Genomic DNA, 22,498 nt, shown 5'->3' with positions numbered 1-22,498 from the left:
AGGAGTGCTTTGGTGCTGTGGAATTATTTCTTTCAGAAAACTAAATTATTAACCAATTTGCGCACAAACAGATGAATGTTCCAGTGACGTCCTATCTCTTCTGAACACGAACATTCTGAGCATCATACAGGATCATATGAGTTTAGTCTTTTTCAAATAAATCTCCCTTTGAAATGTAGTGGAATAAAAGAATGTGCTGTATTTATAATTCAAACCCTTCCCTTTTTAGATTCTTAAACTGAAATTAACCAGCAGTCATGGCTCGAGTTATCTAGTCATTCAGATAAACATGTAGAGCAGATCCAAAGAGACACTTCATGGTGCTCTCTGGAAGTCTTTTAAGGATAAAAAACCCTTCGAATTGTGTGTTGTTCTTCTATGACTCATTTGAATTTAAATGAATATAAAACTGCATGTATAATCATATCCCAAATTTAGAGACACTCAAACCAACATTTGGTTGCTGTTCCTCCACAGAACATATGAACGTTTCTGTTAAATTGACCTAGTCTGCCCCCTTTTGGACAAATCAGACAACTACTTAAGCTGAGTGAAGACTTTTCAGGAGGTCTTTATTGAAGCTCTGATTAAGCACAAACATGAGTTCAGTGCATCATATTCAGGGATCCATGCACTCATGATTGTTAATTTAGTTTTAAACTGTATGCAATGTAACCTGGGAATGTTGCGCTGCTCAAAAATCTGCACGTGCAGCCTCTGAATTTCATCATCCGTGACTTCTAGTTGCTTAATTCATAATGAAAGAAAAATAATAATGGATTTAATATCATTGTGCATATATAGACATATGAGTCTGCAGTCTGCTAATGCAGTGTTGGCCCTTAGTGTACATCAGGTTCAGTCTGTATCTATCATGGGAACATGCTGCACTCTAGTGGTCAGTATACAGAACTGCATGATATTACATGATGCATATAAAATACATAATTTTATAACATGATATAGCCTTCTGGTTGGTGTAATTAAGTCAATCATGACCTGGGTGAAAATGTGTCTCTGGATGTATATAGCTTCTATTTGTTTTTCTCTCCATGCAACTGACAAGACAGAGAAGAAGAAGAAGAAGATAGTAGAGTTTCATAGTAACCACAAAGTAAGAACTATTAACTAAATCATTTTCCATTTTTCTTTAACCAAAAGATAGAATGAAACAAATTTCAGGTTCAGCGCTGACATGGAATGCAGAGTGGACTTACTTTCATTTCACCCTATTATCCCTCATCCAAGGCTGAAGCATGAGTGAAAGCTTCTCCCGGTGTGTTCAATTACTGACACAAAGCCTGAATAACTTTAAATATATATATATATATATATATATATATATATATATATATATATATATATATATATATATATATATATATATATATATATATATATATATATAGATTTACATAAACACACAGGAATTGATGCACAAAAGCTTTGGTCATTTTCAACTCAGACTTGGAAAACATTGTTACGTATTATTTTAAAAGATAACTTCACCCAATAATGAAAATTCAGTCACTATCTCTGGAAACTCCAAGATGCAAAATTGATTTGAAAAGACATTATTTTTGTGCACCCACTTCCGACATTTTCTGTTTTCCCCATTTTGTGGACTACGAAGGTTCACTTGGACTTTCCACCTGCCTGAGGCTGAGTAGATGATGAATGAATTACATTTTTTCAATGAACTTATCCTGAAAGGAAGTGGACATGTTGCCCATTGTTACTGTATTCTATTACATACAGTATTTTGAGTCCTATTGATGTGTGTGTGGAATAAGCAATATCAGCACGGCACATCTACAACTTAACAATTACTTTACATTGTTTAGCTCTGCAGAGAAGCACATGAAGAACTGTATTCTAATACATAATAAACGTATGTGTACTGCATATTGTTTTTATTACTGATCTGATGCTAAAGACGGACTTTAACAGCAAATATTTATGATGCTTAATTTACATTTAAATATTGTATTATTCTTGTGACAAATGTACTTATTGTAAGTCGCTTTGGACAAAAGTGTCTGCTAAATGCCCTAAATGTAAATGTAAAAATATGTTTATTGAAAAATATTGATTCTGAATGTTTGAATACTCATTTTCCGTAGTATTGACCAGAACCAGCTGTGTTTCTCTGTGATGCTCTCCTCTCAGACAGCAAGTTGACACACGCCACACCTCCAGAAGTAAAAGCTTAGCCAACAATACACAAGTGTTTTTGTTGTTTTCTTTCATCAATCATCAATCATGGTATGAAATATTGATATTTTTCAAGGTATTTCATTGTATTTATAAGTTCATGTAGGAAACCACACAATCTTTGTAACTGAAGAAAAAAGCTTTACAATGTTTTTTGTTTTTCTTTACCTTTATTGAACACAAGAATTTCTGGCAGAATGCAAAGTCAAGATGTGTTTTCCTTCTTTCCTCAGTTAGTAATCAGTATTTACACCGGTGACAGTGGACAGATAGACAGACAGACAGACAGACAGACAGACAGACAGAGGAGTGGTAGCCAACCAATGTCTGACCGACAGTAAGAGCTCTGGATCAATGACAGTGACCAGCTGCTGTCTGACTGAATTTGAAAGCAGATGGGTATTATATTATTACTATTATTATAGGTGGGTACACAGTTGTGTGTTGGTGTGAGACAAAGAACCTTGGCAGGATGTTTTTCTCTTTTTTCAAACCCTGAAAAATTCATGTTGCTTTGTCTCCCTGCAAACGCTGAGCAGGATGAAAAATCTGCCAGATGTCTTTTTTCTGTCTGAATCAAATGGCAGCCTCAAAGGGAAAAATACAAGGCTGCCTCTGTGTCATTCTTGCACTTTTTGAGGTAACTGTACAAGGGAACTGAACTTTCTCACACGGTGTCCTCCACAAATGAATCTCAGGAGCCGCCAGTAGAGAAAGTTTTCATGTAAACTTGCACTTGGTCCCACATTTGCAATTCCAGAATATTTTCAAGCTTGATTTTTGGACAAAACAAAAAGCTCACGTGGTTCTTTTTGTATATTTTCACACTGCATTTCAGCAGAAACAGTAAAACTTGCTTACGACACGTCTCCCTTTTGTTTTTCTTTATTACATTTCAGAGCTTTGTGAAGCAGAAACAATTTTCTTTTGAAGCAAAAAATGAAAAGTTCGGGAAACAGGACACAAGTTACACAACACTCGGAAAAAAGGTCAAATACAATACATGAAGCCTTCATTATTTTTTCCATATCAAAAACTGTGATAATATTATCCTGTTCTAATATAGTTTGCATGCTCGCTCTGACAAATCCAACAATTTCAGATAATTTAGAGAATATGGGACCTGAGCAAAGTGTCATTGTGTCTTAGATGTGATGGTTTGCTGGATGTTGTTCTCATGTGATGCCAGCTATCTATGAGGTGTTAAGTGTGTCCAAATGATTTCTTTTAAAGGGTAATTCCGGTTTATCACAGCTCTGCTTATTTTTGTAGCTTTCAGCATTATTTCCATTTGTTTTTCTAACACTGTTCTTACCAAATTAATTGGCGAGATCGGGGTTCTACCAGGTGAGACACGCAAGCAGTCAGAGAAGTTGTCAGTCACTTTATTTGGAAATAAAAGTGAAAGTGAGTGCACCTGAAATATTGGTAACATCTGGCGGTTTTAGATTTTGTGAACATGGTATTTAATGTTTAATTTAATTCAAAATTGAGAAAACACATTGCATTTTACATCGTCAATCTCAATTGTGATTAAATAGACTGATTTTATTTTTTTTGCAAGATCATCCTAGCTCAAGTGTTGTTCTTTGATTTACAATATGTTATTGTACATTTGTAGGCTACAGGAGTTAAGTTCTTCTACAGTCTCTTCAAAATGACCTCCAAGTGGGTGGACACAATAACTCAGATTCGGTGAAAATCAATGAGCAGCTTAAAAAAAGATTAAAACAGATTGTATTATTATTTTTGTACCAATTCACCTAACTCGAGGTCTAATTATCCTCAAGGTTTTTTTTTTGTGTTGAAAATATATTTATGCACATCGGATTTGTGTAGATCGTCTTCAGGTCCATTTGAATTTGTCCACAAGACCTCTAATAGTGCACAACTACACTTAGTACAGTGGGTCATAATTAGGTTGGAGGTTAAGTGTCTAAACTGGGATGAACAGTGTTATTGTTATATATTCACCTTTGTTTCTTGTCTAAACAAGTTAGGCTGACCTGAGGCTTTCTTTACAACCTGTCTGACTGCCTGACAGGAGATGGTCGGGGGATGGCGGTGGCATTACAGCTAGGAGAGATTTTCCAAACCTTAAGCAAGTGATTTTTGTGCCTAAACCTAACTACACCACAGCATTTTCACAACGTAAAACTGAAAAACTGTACCCAAAGATAACTGTGGTTTGCAGAAATGTACATTGCCAACATTTATTCTTTATTTATTTATTTATTGGGTTGCTTTTAGGAGATGGTTCCACTTTCTCAGATCTCAAGTAACTTTGTGAGAACACTGTTGATGAAAAAGATAGAAATGATGGAAAATCTTATATACAAAAAAAGATAAACCAGAATCATCCTTTTCACAAGGACAGTGTAAAGGACCCATCATCGATACCGGAACACATTGTGAAAATACGACACAATTCTAACAAAGCACTTTTTTTTTTTTTTTTAACCTGTGAAATGTAGTGAATGGAAAAAGAAAATCGGCAGGAAGAGGGAGATGTGAAAACCTTTAATGGACAGACACTGAGAGGAATGGAATGCATGCCATCATTTTCTTATTCAAAGGCACTGTGTCTTTCCAGTCGGCCGCTGTCAGACTTCTGTACGTTGACGTCAGGAATTCAAACTATCAGCTACATCTTTTCACAATCAAACTATTTGCTCAACTCTATGACAAAGGACACAATGGATTCACACATTCACAGTGTACTAGCTTGCAGTCTAAAGTAGGAGGGAACACTGTACAAAGAAAAGATGGTCAGACTTGTTTTTTTTTTTTAAAACCTTTCAAATCCACAGCAAGGTAACTATGGCTTTAGAAAGAACATTTTGAAATCCTTTCATTTTTACGTTCAATGCATAAAAAGAAACCTTTAAACACCACAGACCAATTTTCCTTCCTGCTTAGTTAAAAGAGGCCACATTTCTTCTTCATTCATTTTTGGACCACTGAAAGGCTGTGATTAATGGCTTGAGAGTGTACATTCATTTACAGACACAAACAGTATTAGTCTCTCTAATTTAAGCCAGATTTCGAGTTATGTCAGTCGGCACAGTTCTCAATGAATCCTCAGAACCTGTGACTGTTTCGGCTTTTTCGTAAAGTTCGGCTGAACTTATTGTGGTAGTTTAACTCGAAGGTAATCTTACGTAGAGGATTGGTAACACGGTCACCTCTGTGTTTCTGTTCAGTGTGCATGTTGAGATGTTAACATGTGCTAAATAACCATAAACTGACATTAATCTTGATCCTCAACAAGACAAAGCGGACTAGTTGGTGTTCTGAGCTGGTCTTAGCTGGACAGAGATAGTCTGCTGCTGGTGAGAGTAATACATAAGATCACAGATGCTGGGAGACAATGTCAGCATGTGCTCAGATTTACCATGATGACCAGAGACGGACTAGCATAAGCTTCCTCCACTAAATGGATGGATCAAGCCGATGATAAACACTTGACTTGCTTATGTAGCATTTTTGGCAGTGTTTTTGCTGGTCAGACAGTTTAACCTGACTTCCTAAGTAGAGCAACAACCATGAAAAGAAATATATTTCTCACAAAGTGTTCTTTTTTTTGTTGTTTTTTTGGGTTATGCTTCATTTTCATTCTATTGTTTCCCCTTTGAAAATCCCCTTTTAAACGCCTCGAGGCTTTCAGACTGTTTAACGTCTGCATCGAAATTAGGAAACAATCCAGGATTAGACTAGCCCAGCCAAACACGGATGCTGCGAGAATGCTAATTGTCGCCACATACAAAACTAAATGCATTTTCCTGGCTTGTTTTCCTGGCTTTAGCATTTCATGGTTTTTGTTTCAGCAGTAAAATGATTACATGTATTTACATGAAATTAAATACACTACAGCTGCCTAGCATGCTACGTTCAGTTATACAGCTGTATGAGGGTTATTGAACATGCACAATGAACAGAGATATTTAAAGGAGACACAGATAATGATCGTGTAATCAGTCCTCTCATCGAAGAAATCAGTGCAGTCCTTTAAAGTGGTACTACTAAAGTCAAACTTGTCCAATTTCAAAACAAATGTTAAATAATACAATGTGTGTGCTCTCTTTGTGGCTTTGTTTAACTTAACAAATCTGAATTTTGGTGATTTTTAGAGTGTCTTCAATCACAAAAAGACAACATCTGCAGGCCAACTGTGGCTCGTTTAATAACTTCCAGACATTTTCCAGAGAATTTCCAGTAAGTTGGACCTTGTGCTGAGATTATGGTGATCAAGTGAATGTTGAATAAAGTGATCAACTGTACTAAACCTACAATACATGTCACATCACTGCAGGCACGAGCTAATTAAAGACGGAGATGAAAGATGGTGGAAGCAGTGGTGACGCAAACGCACACTGACATCAGTCGTGTTGAAAGAGAGAAGAACGACGGCCGAGGGCGTCAGATGTTTGGTGTCGAAATCTCAGCAAGCTGAGCCCTCAGACCTTTCGTTTATAAGCAGTGAACAATAGTGGTTAGCACAGAGAAGGCAACAATGGCTATGAACCAGAGAAGAAGGTAAATATGGTTAACCCCAGGAAACAAACTGAATAGGATATTTAAGACCAATTGCAGGCAGGGGGAAACTGGTGTGTCAAGAATTTAACGAGTTTGGCGGACAAGCCTTGCGAGGGGCTTGTTTACTTTCAACAAACATGTCTGCCTCTCAGTCCAAACCTGCTGACTGAAATTGTTCTGGCAGAACACTTATGGCCCTTTGAGTCACTGTTAAACCCCAAACCTATCAGGTAAAGAACTGGTCCGGAATGCTTAAAGAAGATATCTGGAAAGAGTGAGTTGTACGCTTGTGTGAAAGAGAAGGAGATAAAAGCGTGTTCTCACAGTGACCTAAAGAAATCACAATATTAACAGCTCACACATAAGCTTCGAAGAACGCGGTTTATACAAGGTTGGCATTGAAAGTCTAGCGAGCTCCCGAGATGAGACGGTCTACAGAGGATTCACCTCGGCATAATTTCTAGTTCAGATCGCGAACTTCACAGACACCAAAACTAAAAGGTGGTCCTCATCGACTTGGGAGGTCAGAAATTACCAGCAGTAAGTTGCCCCTCGAATGTCCAGAAAGGACATAGTTCAGGCATTTCATTTCATGGATAACTGGCAGACAGTGTACCATGTTACTGGTAAATCTATCCATATAATTTAATTAACATTTACTACAAGAAGAACCTGGCTTCTATTATTGACATCCTCTAGCATATTTTTAGATTGATCCAGCTCAGATAACTTACAGCAGTATATTTTGGCCACATGATCATTTTCTGACTTCACAAGTTGATGAGGACAGAAAGCAGTGTGAACAATTCACTGGTGGATTTTTAGGATACATAAGACACAAAGGACACACCAGAAGTTTCCATCAAATTTAGGCAGAATAAGGCAGTATTTGTCGTTATGGATTTTAAAACCCAAGTTGACCTGCACTGAATCTTTGATAACTGGACTTTAAGGGATGTGGCCCCTGAAAAGAAACACAGCTTTAATCTTCAATGTGACCATTTCTTTACCCGAAACCCAACGAAACCCTGTCTCCTAAAGAATATGCTCATACAGCTCAGATGAAACAGCATTACAATACATTTTGAAAGAAACTTAATGTCATCCTGATTACGATATCTTGTATTTCATTTGCTTTCCTGGAAACGTCCACTGAAGCATGACAGACCGTTTTATGGATCCAACTAATAGGACTTGGTTAAGGGTTAGGGAAAGAGCTGGTTCATAACAACCTTCTTTACAAGATCACACCTATCTCCACAGCACGGTGTCAGCATTGGAGAAAGGTCTGGCTGCACCCATAATCACTTGGGTATAGGAGGAAAAAATTATCTGACTTGTTTGAATTTCAGAGCCCAGAATGAAGCATTGGTGTCCCTGCAAAATAGAGTCAAGGGGAACTTGTTTTGCAGGTGTTTTGGGCACGTGAGCACTGGCATCAAAATGGTTCAATCACTGTAAAATAAAGGGTAACAGATGCAAGCTTGTTCATGTTTGTACTGTTAGCGTCCGGATTAGGGTTAGGGTAGCTCGCCATTTTTAGAATAAAGGTTGTTAGCTTGGAGATTGTTGTCGTTTTCCGTAGCAACAGGGATTATAAAAACAGTAACGTGCAGATAGCAGAAAGGGAATAGAACAACATTATCCTTGTTTCTTTCATAATGTATTAGCTGCAAGCATTTACCAATATACATGTACTGTATAAGCAGAACTTTTAGAGAGACGGGTTGAAACCTCTGAACCTTGATTTTAACAGCGTGATAAATCTCTCTCCCGTGTCTTCTTTCACTTCTCATAGCTTTAGGCTAAATGATTTTTCTGGACCAGAACCATATGGAGACAACATTTAAGGAACAAAAAAATAAAAAAAAAACATCTAAAGAGGAACCAAATGACAGCAACATGTACAGAAATACAGTAACTTTTGCAAAAACAGGCATGCTAATGCTCTAATCTCTAGCCCTGGAAATAACACATTAAAAAAAGCTAAATAGGCAGTAACGTCTGCACATTATTTAAACACAACAAAATATCGACAAAGGAATAAAAGACCCATAATCCATTACCACGATGATGACCATACTGCATAAAGAATAGTAGTATTGGTAATGTACCAGTCTTATGTGTGTGTGTGTGTGTGTGTGTGGGCAGTAATCTGTGAAGTAAAGCTACAGTCCAACCATGTTTATCTAGAGGAAAATAGTATAGATTCTGCTCTGTATTAAACAGCTGATCGATTTAATATTTCATACAAGATAGAGGGTGAACTACAAGTATGAATTTCTCTTTTTTTATGTGACAGATAAACAAATAGAAACTGACGTAAAAGGAACTAAGGCATGTGCATGAGGTCTTTACATTTTCCTGGTCAGAAGACACTGTAGAAAGAGACCCATGATTTCTTTTTTTTTTTTTTAGCTTTTCTGTTGCTTTTTGTTGTTTTTTCTGATGGGTGGTGTGTGACATTGCTTTGAGGTTTCAGTGACTGTGACCCCCCCCTTTTAAACCCGAAAAAACCCCCACAACCCAACCACCCTCCCCACCCCGACCTCCCTCTTCTTCCCCGCTGCTCTTGGACGAGGGAATTACGCTTTACTCTCGTTGCCGTTCGTTTGGGGAGCCTCGTTGGGAACCGTCTTCACCTCGGCCGTGGCGTTCTTCACCTCCGTCTCGCCTTTGGTCTTATCATCCTTCACAGTCTTACCGCTACGGCAACAAACGCAGGAGCGAGAATAAAACAGAAAGAGACAAAAAAAGAGAGGAGATTCTGTTAACAGCGAATCACTAAGTCTTTCTCTTACAGCTAAACTGTCTGCACTGAGCTGGCTTTTGTGTCATTTTTCAAAGAAAGAAAGGAGAAAAAAAATGGGGGGAAAAACATGCAAGATGCTTTGAGGGAATTTGTTTTCCCTCCTGGAACTGAATGCATTTCACACATAATGGGATCAAGCTCACTATCCTAGCCAGACATCAAATAAGAGTACATGGATGTCACAGCTATTTTCAAGGAACAATGAATGCCGATGTGGAATGAGACAGGGCTGGTACAGTAGGCACAATGCATGAAGGAATGAAAGACTGAGGCATAACCTACAACACAAACTACAATACACAAGAGGATTACACGCCGTCTGGACTCAGCCAAGACACAATGGAAAGAGACTTTAAAGCTGTACTTCACTTAAGTCGAACATTTTCTGGTGTTAGCATATGTGCGCTTGGAATATATTCTCCAGTAATGTGCTGCTGCTGCTTCCATTTTGAAAAATAAGCTCCACTGCTGTGTCACACACAGTCATCTCTTCTGTCCTCAAATAGCAATTTTAATCAATCCACTTCTCTCTCTTCTGCTGACACATATACATGCTCTCTGAGGGCCTTATAGCTAGAGTTAGGCCAGGAACTGCCCCAAATACAGGATCCATAAATACATTTAAAGCTCACAGACTTCATACTGAGACAGCCTGTGTGTACATGTCTTCATACTAAAAGTGATCTTTGAAAAACTTTGGTCCCTAATGTTACTTTAATAATGCATTATTGTCTATATAAACAAGCCTGAAGTCTGGAGCTGATTCCACTAGCATCCCCTGGAGGCTGCAGTGATTACTACATCCCACAACACGACGATGTGAAGACTTCAGGCCTGAGGGTTGAGAACATGGGAGTCTGAAAAAACATTAATTCCCTTGAGAGCATTGTCAGCATACTTTGTGCTCCTGTCAAAGCTTTTTTCCCCACAGATGTAGCTTAATTCAGTTTGAATTAGCTGAACTATGAGATTAGATTTATAATATCAAAGCACGATGGACTGGTCTTAGAGAACAAGTGATAACACTGCACATTTTTAAGATACAGAGTCTGAGAGAATCCATCTTCAATCCTCAACTTGCTGCAGTGTCTGACGGTTAAAGGGACATTCACCTTATTTATCCATCTACATTGTTTTGGTGGGAGTTGCAGAGTTTTGGAGATATCGACCGCAGAGATGTCTGCCCTCTCTCAATTATCAATTATTTCACCAGCAATGTCTCTCTACAGAAGTAATGACCCGGTTACTCAAGACAACGTAAGAAATATTCAATTTCTACCGGCGAAAAAAGTCTTTTTGGGCACCGGTGCATCATGTGATGTTGTCATTCAAAGCCTGGTGCAGGAAGCAGGAAGTAAACATCAATGGCTTTGTCCTTAGCTGAGCTGTAACGTTGGTAAGCTCAATGGTGACGCACATTGGATAGATAAATAACACTACAGATGTGAGGAAAAATATGTATTTTTGTGATTTTGGGGTGAAGTGTCCCTTTAAACTGTAAAATGCTTTCATGCATCACTTCTACGCTGATCTAAAGTCAATGGGCACTACATTGCTTTCATGGAAGTGAATTATACTTCTAATGTACTGTAACAATCCAGGCTATTGTTCTCTCGGATGCTCTCACATGTTCAAGAGCAATTCAGAGCTACTCCTACCGATTGAAACCCGGTTTTGAAACTTTGTTTTGAACCTGCTGAGTAGCAACATCATAAAAGACATTATGTATGTGATCTGAAGGCCCTCTATAGTCTGTGGAAAAAATCTACAAAGATACATCTCTACTCAAGAGAGAGAAATGGGTCCTGAGAAAGAGTATGTCACTCAGAAATCCAATAAACCCTCAAGAAGCCTGACAAGACATTTCAGTGCTGGGATGCTGAAGAAGGATCACCACATAGATCAGTGGGAGAGCTCTGCTTCAGTCTTGTCAAAGAGTTATGAAGAAAAATCCCCCCAATGACAAGTTTGGTTATATCAAGGTGATGTTGAGCTGACAAGAGCCCTGCTTCCAACTAGCTCTCAACTCCCCATACTTCATCACTGACATCTTCCTCTGGCCATCTGAGTGAGCAAAGTACAAGACGAAGGAGGCGGAGAAAGAGGACTGATTATCAGTAAGCCTCTGTAATTCGTCTTCTGCCACCGCTTTCTCATCATCCTCACAGGGTGTCAGAAATCAGGAAGGTCTGCAGACTGTGGGGCAAAACCTACAAATAATAACCCTTCAAAGCGCTTCATGTGAGGGCTTTCTACAGGATATAAAACAGAAAACAGAAGGTGCCTCTCTGAGATCCTGAGATTGGCATTTTAATTGGCCTTCAGTATCCATTATCCTTTATCAAAATGTAGAGGACACAGAGAGTGAAGAGGCACTGCTGGAGGTCACTTTGTGACGACTATTTAATTTACTTGAACAAACTCATTCAGGCCTGCACAACTGAGAGGGGCTGTAGTCTTCTGAAGAGTTCTCCACAAGAAGATTCCTCTTCACATTTAGTTAACAGGAGTTTGACTTTTTTTTGGTGAGACTCACAGACTCCAGCTAAACACTCTGAGCTCTGTCAGCTGTATTATTTGCAGCCTTGTGGTTAATATTTGAACAGTCAGCTATAGATTACATGCCGTGGGTCGCTTACTTTAACATGGCAGATAAACAAACACAAGTATGACTGTTTTAAGTTCGTCAAAACAAACTGAGGGCATAATGAACATTTGCTTACACTATGTGGACAGGCATATGATTTGAAGAACTTGACTTGAGGTTTATTTGAATGGTTTTGGCCATCAGTTATAGTAACATGGCACTCATCCAAGTAATGTGGTGTCACTGAGGCGTCATTAAACAGAGTCTAATAGGGCAAAAAAATAAGAAGAAGAAAAAAAATCGATCCATAATTTCAGCCAGATAATCTAGACCACTGTATTTGGAGATCTAAATTATGTGCAAAATATTTACACACAATTAAATGCGGAAAAAAAAATGTTTCTATTGAGTCAACCACTGAAATGACTCTGAGGTCACTTCTTATTAAAGCGTGCCTCGTTCCTGTGTGTTCACATTTGCATCAGGATTTCATTTTGGACCCAGTGTTTTAAAGCTGCTGTAAGCTTTACTGTCGTTTTAGATCATTTCCTGTCCATTTTGCAATTGCACATGAACATGCAGCAATAATCGGCAGACACAGCAGCAAACGATCCCGCTCTCTGTGCTTTCATGAACAGACAGGACCGCCTCTTTATGGAGTCCTCTGTCCTGATTGGATAAAGTGGGCAGGGATACCAGAAAACTTCTTTTTACTCTTTTACTGCATGAGCAGAGGGAGGAGACATGGGTTACTGACTAAACACTCTATAACAATGATCACTGTTGGAATATAGAGCTTAACTGTAGTAAAAGATATCACTTACAGCAGCATAACTTGTTTTAAAGCCATTATCGCATTATCTCTCAGAGCACAGGAAGACTCTACTATAATGGTCAAAGTTGAAGCAGGAAATTGCTCTAAACTAAATTTTACCATTCTACCAACTTCATCTTCACTTCTTCTTCATTGATTGTCTCATTGGTTGTGTTTCTTGCTCCATTTGACTTGTCGTATTCCCTAATCTTGGCATTTAACTTTGTTAAATCCAACGTAATTCATAGGAATGACGGCCACATCTACACATTCCTTCAATCCACATTAGAATCACTTCATATATTTATGTATGTTACTTGAGGTGCTGCTCGTATTGCAGATATCGCCGGAAGACCTGGAGTGTGAAGTTGTGTTGTAAAACAAAAGAAGCATCATTCAGCTACATGTTGCCCAGAGTGATGCAGCAACATGTTAATCAGCGAAATATAAAGAGGCTGTATGGCAGGAGAAATGTGGACTCTGTGATGTGAGCAAACAAACAGGTGGAGGGTGGAGGTGGCGGCTGAATGGAGACAGACATGCGCTGGTGGCATCCCGATGGATTGTATAATTGTGCCATTTATTTATTAAAACATTCTTAAAGGAGAATTCCACCCTAAAATGTTCCTACAATTATAATCAGCCTGAGTCAGGTGTTGCAGATAATATCTTTTGGAGGATGCAATTCTTTTATTTTCTTCGACTTAATTTTTTTAATGGGCATTTAAACCCCCCGAAATACTTAAATGTTTCTAATAAAAAGTGGATGTATGTAAAGCTACCGTATTACTGGCTATTCATGCAGCTTTTTGAAAACTGGGTCAAGCTACAATCACAGCTGTGCTCCCTCTTCAAACCGATGTTTCGGTCTCTTGCTGCATTTCATTCAGGGATAATGAGGCTGTTGTCAGTGGGAACATTGGTATCTCTGCCTCTGGATCTTTTCCTAAAATATATATATTTATTGAACACTGATGCCAAGCCCACGGCCAAACATATTTTCAGTGGGTGATCAGGCAACAGAATGAACTGAAAGGCAGCAGTGCTCAGAAGCGCTGATGAAAGTCGAAGAGACTGACACATTTTGCTGTTATTTTTAACCTCGCTTGTTTGGAACACTCCTTCAAAATGTAATGGAGATGAGAAACCTTTTGATCTCAGCTACATGAATGTTTGAGGCTGACAGCAATAACCGCTGTGTCTGTATTTCAGGTCTTTAGGTCTACACACATACAGACATTATTGAAAACAAGTACTTCCCTCTATGTTTTTGGCCTTTCATCCACAGGCAATCTTTTAGGTCACCTAAACAGAGATGTTTGAAAAATGGCTTCTAAGTTGCGTTTTTTTCAAAACTCTGGTTTCGGGGTATGTTTTCAGTGTGTACATGTATAACAGAGTGTTTGGGTAATGATGGCATCATCACCTCAATTTGCACATGCTGATTGTTGCTTTGCGTAAAGAGCCTGTGCCTGAAGCAGCAACAATAGAGGAGCCAAGTCCTGACACTTCTGGTGTGGCCTACGGGACCTTATTTCTGCAAAATACTACTGTCAAGAGCGAGAGACAAAGGCATTTTTTAACTCGTTTGAATTGTGCCATGATTTATACAGATGCTGTTTGTCAATTTAAAACATCTTTTTACCAGTCAAGAAAGTCACAACTTGTCATAAAGATAGTAAGATACCATTTAGTTTGTGTGAAAGCGTTCGGTGAGGTATCGTCTCACTCAATGTACATCACCAGCACCAACATGGCTGTCAACTTGGCACAGAAGAAGTATCAAGAAAGGTTAACAAACACAACAAATCTGGCCATATGTATAGCTAGCCAGTAGACCGGACCAGCTCTTCAAGGGTTCGGTTGTGGGTTTTGGTGAGCGTTAAATGAGACAACACTCATGATACTGTCAAGTGTGTGGTCTTTCTAAATACACACTTTCTTAGTCCTATATTTGAGTGGTTTTATCACAAACTGTGGCTTTCTTCAGTTGGAAAATTATCTTTAAATTGACAAACATATGTGTAGGTCATGGCACAATTAAACCTGAACGAAATAATGTCTCTTGCCGTTCACTACCATACATATTTTCTCTGAAATAAGGTCCCATAGTGGTCAACATGACTTTGCCTCTCTGTGGTGGACTACTCATCTGTTTACGGTGGGTTAGCACTGCTCAGTCATGTGCAGGAGAGTTGTCAAATAAATAAAGGTGAAGAAAGAGGTGTAAAAATACTATAAATTAATAAATAATAGCTACTACAGTACAGTCAGAATGTTTTTCTCTAGGATTTGACGTATCATTGATTTAGACTTTATCGTTACCTAGTGCTACAGTCGTTTGAGTGTTTGGAATAGTTTTTGCATTGTCGCGTAGACACGTGTGGATTTTTATTATTTTTTTTAAGACATTTGATACGTGTAGACAAGACCTTAGGGTGGATATTCTCTTTAAAAATGGCACACTTCCAGCTATTAGGATGCTACCAGAGCAGAAGCTGAGGAGGTTGAGGAATGGGGATATGGCAGTGTTCATACTCATTTTGGGCCGATGTGGTCGAGTCTGTGCACAGGGCATTGGGCGCATCCTTGGCTGGACCGTCTACTTGTAAGTCCTTACTCTGGGTGCTGTCAGGGGCTTTGACTTGGTCACGCTGGCTCTGCTGCGCGTCAGCAGTAGCAGAGGGCGGGCTGACTGGCTCTGAGGGTGTAGGGTTGGACGAGGGGGGAACTTTAGGGGTGTCGCTCAGGTCAACCAGGGGCCCAACATCAGGTTGGGTGTTAGCTTTAAGCGAACTGGGCTGGGCAGCAGGACTGTTTTTGGGGGAGGACTTGGCAGGGGCGGCTTTGGTTGGGCTGGAGGCGCTGGTGGTTAGCGTGGTGCACTCGCTAGCAGGACTGCTCTGTGCCGTGCTAAAGCTCTCGGCAACTGAGTTAGTAGCAGTGGAGGGGAGCAAGTTTACCACCGGGGAGGTGGTGTCTGCAGCGGCAGGCCTGTTTGGGGGGGAGGAGCGGGACAAATGAAGGAGGAGGGGGAAGGGTGAGGTGAGGGGAAGGTGAGGGGGAGAAAGAAAAAGGATAACGAGAGAAATATAGGGGGAGAGTGCAGGTCAGGGCATAAACAAGGCAGAGTGAGTACTACTGTGCTGCTGTGAAAAAGTAAAATCTACAATCAAAATGTTAGCAACAAAACATTTGTGAAGAGGTAAACAAAAAATAATACAATAAATTATAGGAAGAAGGTGGGAGTTTTGGGATTAGGGTGCTAATAAGGTTTTCAAAATAAAAACAAAGACCCAGAAGAAAGCAGGTCTTGGTTGTGAATGGGTCTAAAGGGGTTTTACGTAGCTTGGCAGCCCCACTGTGACACTGCTACATTGTGGTGTGAAAAGACAGACAGGTATCTATAGAAATGAAAGGGTAACTATAAAATCTGATAAACTCAAAGGCCCCTAACAATGTATAGTAGTAATTAATAAAGTTTTTACTTTTAGGTCTTTCAGCCAAACCCGTAAAAGATAGGCCTAAGTTTGGGACGCCCCATGACTGGAGAACTGGACCTGTTCCATACTTACTCAGGTTCTGTCAAAGGTGTGGTCTCGTTAGGCTCGGTAGGACCCCCTCCTTGGTTTGGGGTGTGTTCTTCCTCCGTTCTCACCTCAACAATGGGCTCCTTAGACTCGTCTTTCCTGTTGTCAGAGGGCAGCAGACAGTTAACGAGTTAATACGCTAACTTTATCTGCTGTTAATATGTTGAGCATCACAGAAGAGAGTGTGGCATACTATTCTAGGTCAGACAGAGGACTGGAGGTGTCCCACATACACGGTGACGCACATGTCTGCCCACCCCACACTGAAAAGGCTATTTAAAGGAACGTTCTAGTCATCAGCAGCAATTGTAAAAGTTGTGGTTAAGGGCCTATAACATGCAAAAACATTGGAATAGTCCTTTAAGCTGTCAAGCGTACTCTTTCATTCCAACATTTGATCATCCTCTACCTGCATCCACCTGCAGGCTCTGATTGTAGCTTTCCCCAGGGGGCTTGTCTGTTATAATCCCGCTGCTCTCTGATTGTGCCGAGCTTTAAAGTGTTTGCTTGCCGCGAGTGACAGCTCGGTGCCGAATATCAACTCGGTACATACAATGATTCATTTCTCAATAAATCTGTTTCATGTGAGCTGCGGAGTTGAAATATTTATTTGTTGTGCTGTGTTGTGAAGTTTACAGCTGGCACAATGAGAGACAGTCGAATATATTGAACAGAAGTTTTGATCAAACAGTGGCTGAAATGCAATACTGACACGGTGAGATGTTCACAATAGTTATCTGTGAAATAGAGATACAGTTTTTAGTGGAAAGTCAACCTCTCTGCTTGTTTTTCTACTGTCCAATGAACAATTTTGAATAAAGACAATCTATGAATGTGTCTACATTTGTCTTATGGTTTTATTTACTTACTACATATACAGTATTTAACTTCTGAGTTATTGTACATGAACTGTAGATGGACTGGGAAGTTTCATAAAGTAACACATTTACAGAGATAAACCTGATAGGTGATATATCTATTTTTTTCACTGTTTTCTTGAACAGTTATCAACAATAATATATAGTAATTTACATAATTTTGACTATAAAATCTGATGTGTATTCTTTATAGCAGTGTTATTTATTTTAAAACATTTTTTTTTCTGTGAGAGCCTGAATTGATGTCTTCAAATCACTTTTTTCGCATAACCAACAGTTCAAAACCGAAAAACTCTTCATTTACTATCAAAAATGAAAAGGAAAGGAACCAAATCCATACATTTAAGAAGATGTTCTTTGACGATTAATAGATTATAGTTGGCGATTCATTTTCTTCCGATTGACTAATTCATTATTCGACTAATCTTTGCAAATCTAATGTGGTTTAGTACTGGACAGGTGGCAGTAGGGTTTTTGGAGAATTTAAAAAAAAAAACAGCAACCAAAACAATGAGCTGAAAAACACTAGAAAGCCCCATAGAGGTAAGGTGAACAGAGGGGTGGTCACAATTATCTGCAGGGTCTTTATGATGTTGTCATGTTACACAGCCATTGTTTATAGGATGAGTTTAACCTACGTGAATGCTGCCTTGCCCTCCTCCATGTCCTTGCTCTTAGCCCCCGGCCCGGCCTTCCCACAGAAGTTCACAGCGATGCACATGAGGAGTCCGCACTTGTTGAGGAAGTAGCAGGTGACGTCCACGCCCACCAACAGCAGGAAAAAGACAACAATGAGGATGCCTACGATGGCTCCGGTGCCCAGGCCTGAGCCACCGCCCATGGCATCTGAAGGGCAGGGACAGGGAGAAGGGGGGGAGACACAAGCACAACAGGCAAGAAAGACAGGGGGGAGAAGAGGAGAGAGGAAAGGGTTTAACATGAAGGAGAGGGGACAGAAAGAAAGTTAGAAAAGAAAGAGGGAGGGAGAAGATGAGGAACGCAGTCAAGCTTTTAATACACAGCCTCAGGTTTCAGTTATCAAGACCTCAAGTGTGTCGTTCCTTTAAAAGGTGGAATTTAGAGACAAATGGTGCCACAGCAGCAGGAAACTAATACACGGAAACACAATAAAACCCTCATCTCTGCTTTTCACTTTACCAACTCTGTATTTACTCTTCAAAATCATCATGGCCGACACACTTGAGGTGTTCAATTTCACACACAATCACATCACTTCCAAAGATTAAAAAACACAGTCTAAATTTGTGTGTGAAGACGAACTGGATTTACAAAACAGAACTAGGGTTCTATACCGGTTTCTTTAATAAGAGGTGGGTGATAGCACACTATATACAGACCAGTTATATAATATTACACTGTAGTACTATAACCCTTCAACGCTAATGCCCCTGTTTGTCACATGGCTTTCATTGCACTTTCACGGAGGCTTGTGACATGTTTTAAAGGACCAGTGTACATGATTTAGTGTGAGGTTGCAGATTGTAACAACTCATCTCACACTTAATGCCATCTCTAGAGCCAGTGTTGGGTTTGTCCATTCTGGGCTACTGTAGAAACATGGTGGTGCAACATGGCGGACTCAGTGGAAGAGGATCAGCTCCCTCATATAAGGTCACAAAAAACTTTACAATGCTTATTTTCAGGTAATTAAACACTAAAGAAAACTTAACCACAATTATAATATTCTACTTCTGCCAATGGTTCCCCTAAATCCTACACACTGGACCTTTGAGGCGTTTATGTCTTTAATGGATATGGATTTCTGTACCAAATTTCACGACAATCCATCCAGTACTTGTCAAGACGTTTGGTGCAAAAGGAAGACATTAGGATCGACCCTGTCTACTATGGATTGTGTTTATATACAACTCATTTGTTTTAGTCGGTTAGGTTTTGAGGGAAGATGTAATTACTACCAGGACTATGATTGAAGGGAGAGTGTTATGTTATCATCGCCCATGAAGTATGTAGGGAGGTGATTTGTCGTTGCAAAAATGAGTACTATATAAAAGGTAATTTCAATGAGACAGGGTTGTGTAGATACTGTCTGCACATTTTCTTCCAATCTATCTGGTAGATGTTGAGCTATTTCAGTGATGAAAAAAACCAATTGACCTGCTACTGTTTGTCACAGGAGTTTGAAAAGATGATTTATGCACAAAGTTTGGCTCTTAGTTAGGGAATGATATTTAATCGGTGCTGCATTGTAGAGACATCTTAAAATGTTAGAAACTTAAGAAAGAAAATGGAAGGAAACCTGTGCCAGATTTCTCAACCTTTACATCATTTGGGTAACATCAAACAGTGTAAATACTTCATATTGTATTTCTTAGATAATGCATTATTTTAAAGATTTCTTGGCCTTGAAAGAAAAATGATTAAAAAGTACAATATTTTAGTGGAACCTTCAGTTTTAACATTCGGTGCTGACTCGCTTTAGGAAAAAAATGCTTTATATAAAGAAAGAAACTTGCAAACATCCATGTTTTTACCTCAGTTTTCAGAGGTGAACCACTGGAATAAACATGAGTTTTAATAACTATCAGCAGGAAACACATCAAAGATATGTGGTTCATAGGCCAGCCCTCTACTTACAGCACAACTCTTACACACCCTATAAAGAGTTCCCAAACTAATAGCTTTCAATTTTTTTTCCACACTTCCCATTCAATCTTTTTCTATAGCCGCTCAAAAACTTTCTCGGGAAGCATAAAGGTTAAAAAGGGTTATCTGAGCAGCTGTTTATCTCAACATATGCAAGCAGTCATCACATTAATAATTCCACTATGAGTGCAAAGTGCAAATGCAGGTTATTTTCTCCAACAGATTACTCCACACAAACAAATGCTCATGCAGTTTATAGACAGGATGGAATAAACAGGATTTGGAGGTCCAAGGCGGCTCAGGCTTTTTCCGGCTTTGCATTTCAAGAACGGCTTTCTTCGCTTTCATCATTCGTTTTGCCATTTGATGACATTTCTACAAACCCCGGACTATTAATTGGTAGCCACCTTTACATCTTTGCATGCAGGCTGCAAGTGCATTTTAGTACAAGAATATCAGCAGAGGATTGTTTTAGGGGAAAAACAGTCGTTACCTTTTTTTTTTTTATATAACAGAAGCAGCAAAACTTGTTCTGATGCCATCAGTGGACATCAAGGACAGCTCAGTGCTGGCGGAGCTGCACAGGACGGCGTGCACTCAATGATTCACATGTTCTGAATTTAATTTTAGCCCACACAGACAAAACACAGGCTACTTACCACAGTACTTCAAACAGGACAAACATCTATGGTACAATGTTTACTTAGTCAGTGCTAAATGGATGTGCACGGACCCCAAAATGCAAATAATCACAGAAAAAATGATTACAAACAATCACATCAGCATGCCAGCATGTCTTCACTGAGTATGCCCTTTACATACTTTACTAATTGGGTAGTTATTTTTGCACATTTCACCATACAGGCGCACAGGGAAGTAGTTTTTTTCCCAAACTATGTGTTAATGAGAGCTCATTTAAAGGCAGAATGAGTAGGATTTTACTAAAATGTATATGTATAACATGTATAGACTCTTGATAATGACTGAAGACCCACTAGAAGTGTATGGCGGTGTCTGTGTCTGCAGAGACCCTGCCCTCTGTCTGTATTTTCATATTGTACTGCGTTCTGGCCAAAACAGCACAGTCAAATGCAGCAATCAGGTATCGGATCGAGAGAAGCTGTTGAGCTGAGGAGATGGGACCAACTTTGAAATGCATTTACAAACAACAACTGAAAAAATCCTACTCATTCCACTTTTAAGATATATCTTAGAGACCTGGGATGCCATTAACCATGACAGCCCTGATGTTTCACGAAGTTGAACGAAGTAGAAAACAACTTTTTCCCTTTTCATTAGAGAATCAGAATGGTTGTCACCGGGTTGTTAATCATGTGTGTCAAGAGGAAATTTGCATGAAGTTGAATCTCTTCTCAACTTACCCGCATTTTGCTGCCGGGTGCCATTTGAGTCTGTGCTTTTTAAAAGTCACCGTGATGTTCTCCCATGAAAAGACATGAAAGTGGAACTGGATGAGGAGCCCGCTTTAAAATGTCCCTTCTTTATCAGTGGGTACAGTCTAATATTCCCACATAATACTGCCTGATCCATCGCTACAATTACTGCCGATCATGGCACAAAATCAATTTACCATGTCAAATCATCACAATCCATCGCCTGTCTGTATGAAACACAAAATCAAAACATTAATAATGTTTTAAACTGTTGTTTTTTTAAATTTTTTTTATAAAAGTTAATTACTTAATAGAGCATTACTGCAGCACTTAATCTTTTCAGAACCCCAATGAGACTTTTGGCTTCTCATTAAAATTAAAGACTCTCTTAGTTAGTGATGCTCTGCTTAAGGCAGTAAAGATTGCGGTTATCAATTGCTGGTGTCTGTTCAGGATCAAGTGCTCATCAAGCTGTCTGAGGAGAGCATGAGCACTCAGTTTGAGGACCGTCTGGAAGTTTATGGAAGCTGGTATTATGAAAGTAGGGATAAGGAGCAGGAGATAGAAACACTGCAATGTGATTTACAGTTTTTACTCACAGGTTTACTGTGCCACTGGACCTACTGACTGAACCTATATATATATAATGGCCTCTCCATAGCCCACAGCATACTGTAAAAGCGTAGCGGAAATAAATGAAAAAAAGACATTAGCACAGTAAGGAAAATTATAAGTGATGTGCCTTACAATGCTGTGCCCATTGTGTTATTTAATGTTGTTATCTCAGAAAAAATAGGCCAAATGTAGACAATGTACTGTCACATCAGTACATTTCCTGCAGCGACAGAAGACTTTGATCTAAACCATCAACCATAAAAAAAAAGAAATCAGGATTTAGTGTCAGTTCTGCCAAATTAATGTGCAGCAGTGTCTAGAGCTGCTATTCTACACTGTTGATTGATCACATAGACGCACATTTCTCATAGAAGAGACAAAGATTCCAGTTTTTCCACCAAGAGTTGCCTCCAAGGACCAGACTGCAACGAAG

The 22,498-nt window shown here is 39.3% G+C and overlaps 1 protein-coding gene across 1 annotated transcript in view; it reads right to left on the bottom strand.

Moving 5' to 3' along the window:
* Nucleotides 1-9,307: 9,307 nt before the first annotated feature.
* ncam1a (neural cell adhesion molecule 1a) overlaps nucleotides 9,308-22,498 on the bottom strand; it is a 267,736-nt gene continuing 254,545 nt past the window's right edge. The window contains exons 18-20 of the mRNA XM_073479183.1: nucleotides 18,070-18,277; nucleotides 16,539-16,652; nucleotides 9,308-9,456 (exon numbers count right to left, since the gene is read on the bottom strand). Coding sequence (XP_073335284.1) covers nucleotides 9,336-9,456; nucleotides 16,539-16,652; nucleotides 18,070-18,277 — 443 coding nt within the window. The 3' untranslated portion in view covers nucleotides 9,308-9,335. The remainder of the gene's footprint in view (nucleotides 9,457-16,538; nucleotides 16,653-18,069; nucleotides 18,278-22,498) is intronic.

Source organism: Pagrus major, chromosome 13 (genome assembly GCF_040436345.1).
Source record: "Pagrus major chromosome 13, Pma_NU_1.0".
In the NCBI taxonomy this organism is placed as follows: domain Eukaryota; kingdom Metazoa; phylum Chordata; class Actinopteri; order Spariformes; family Sparidae; genus Pagrus; species Pagrus major.
This window is presented reverse-complemented; position numbering and strand designations above follow the sequence as displayed.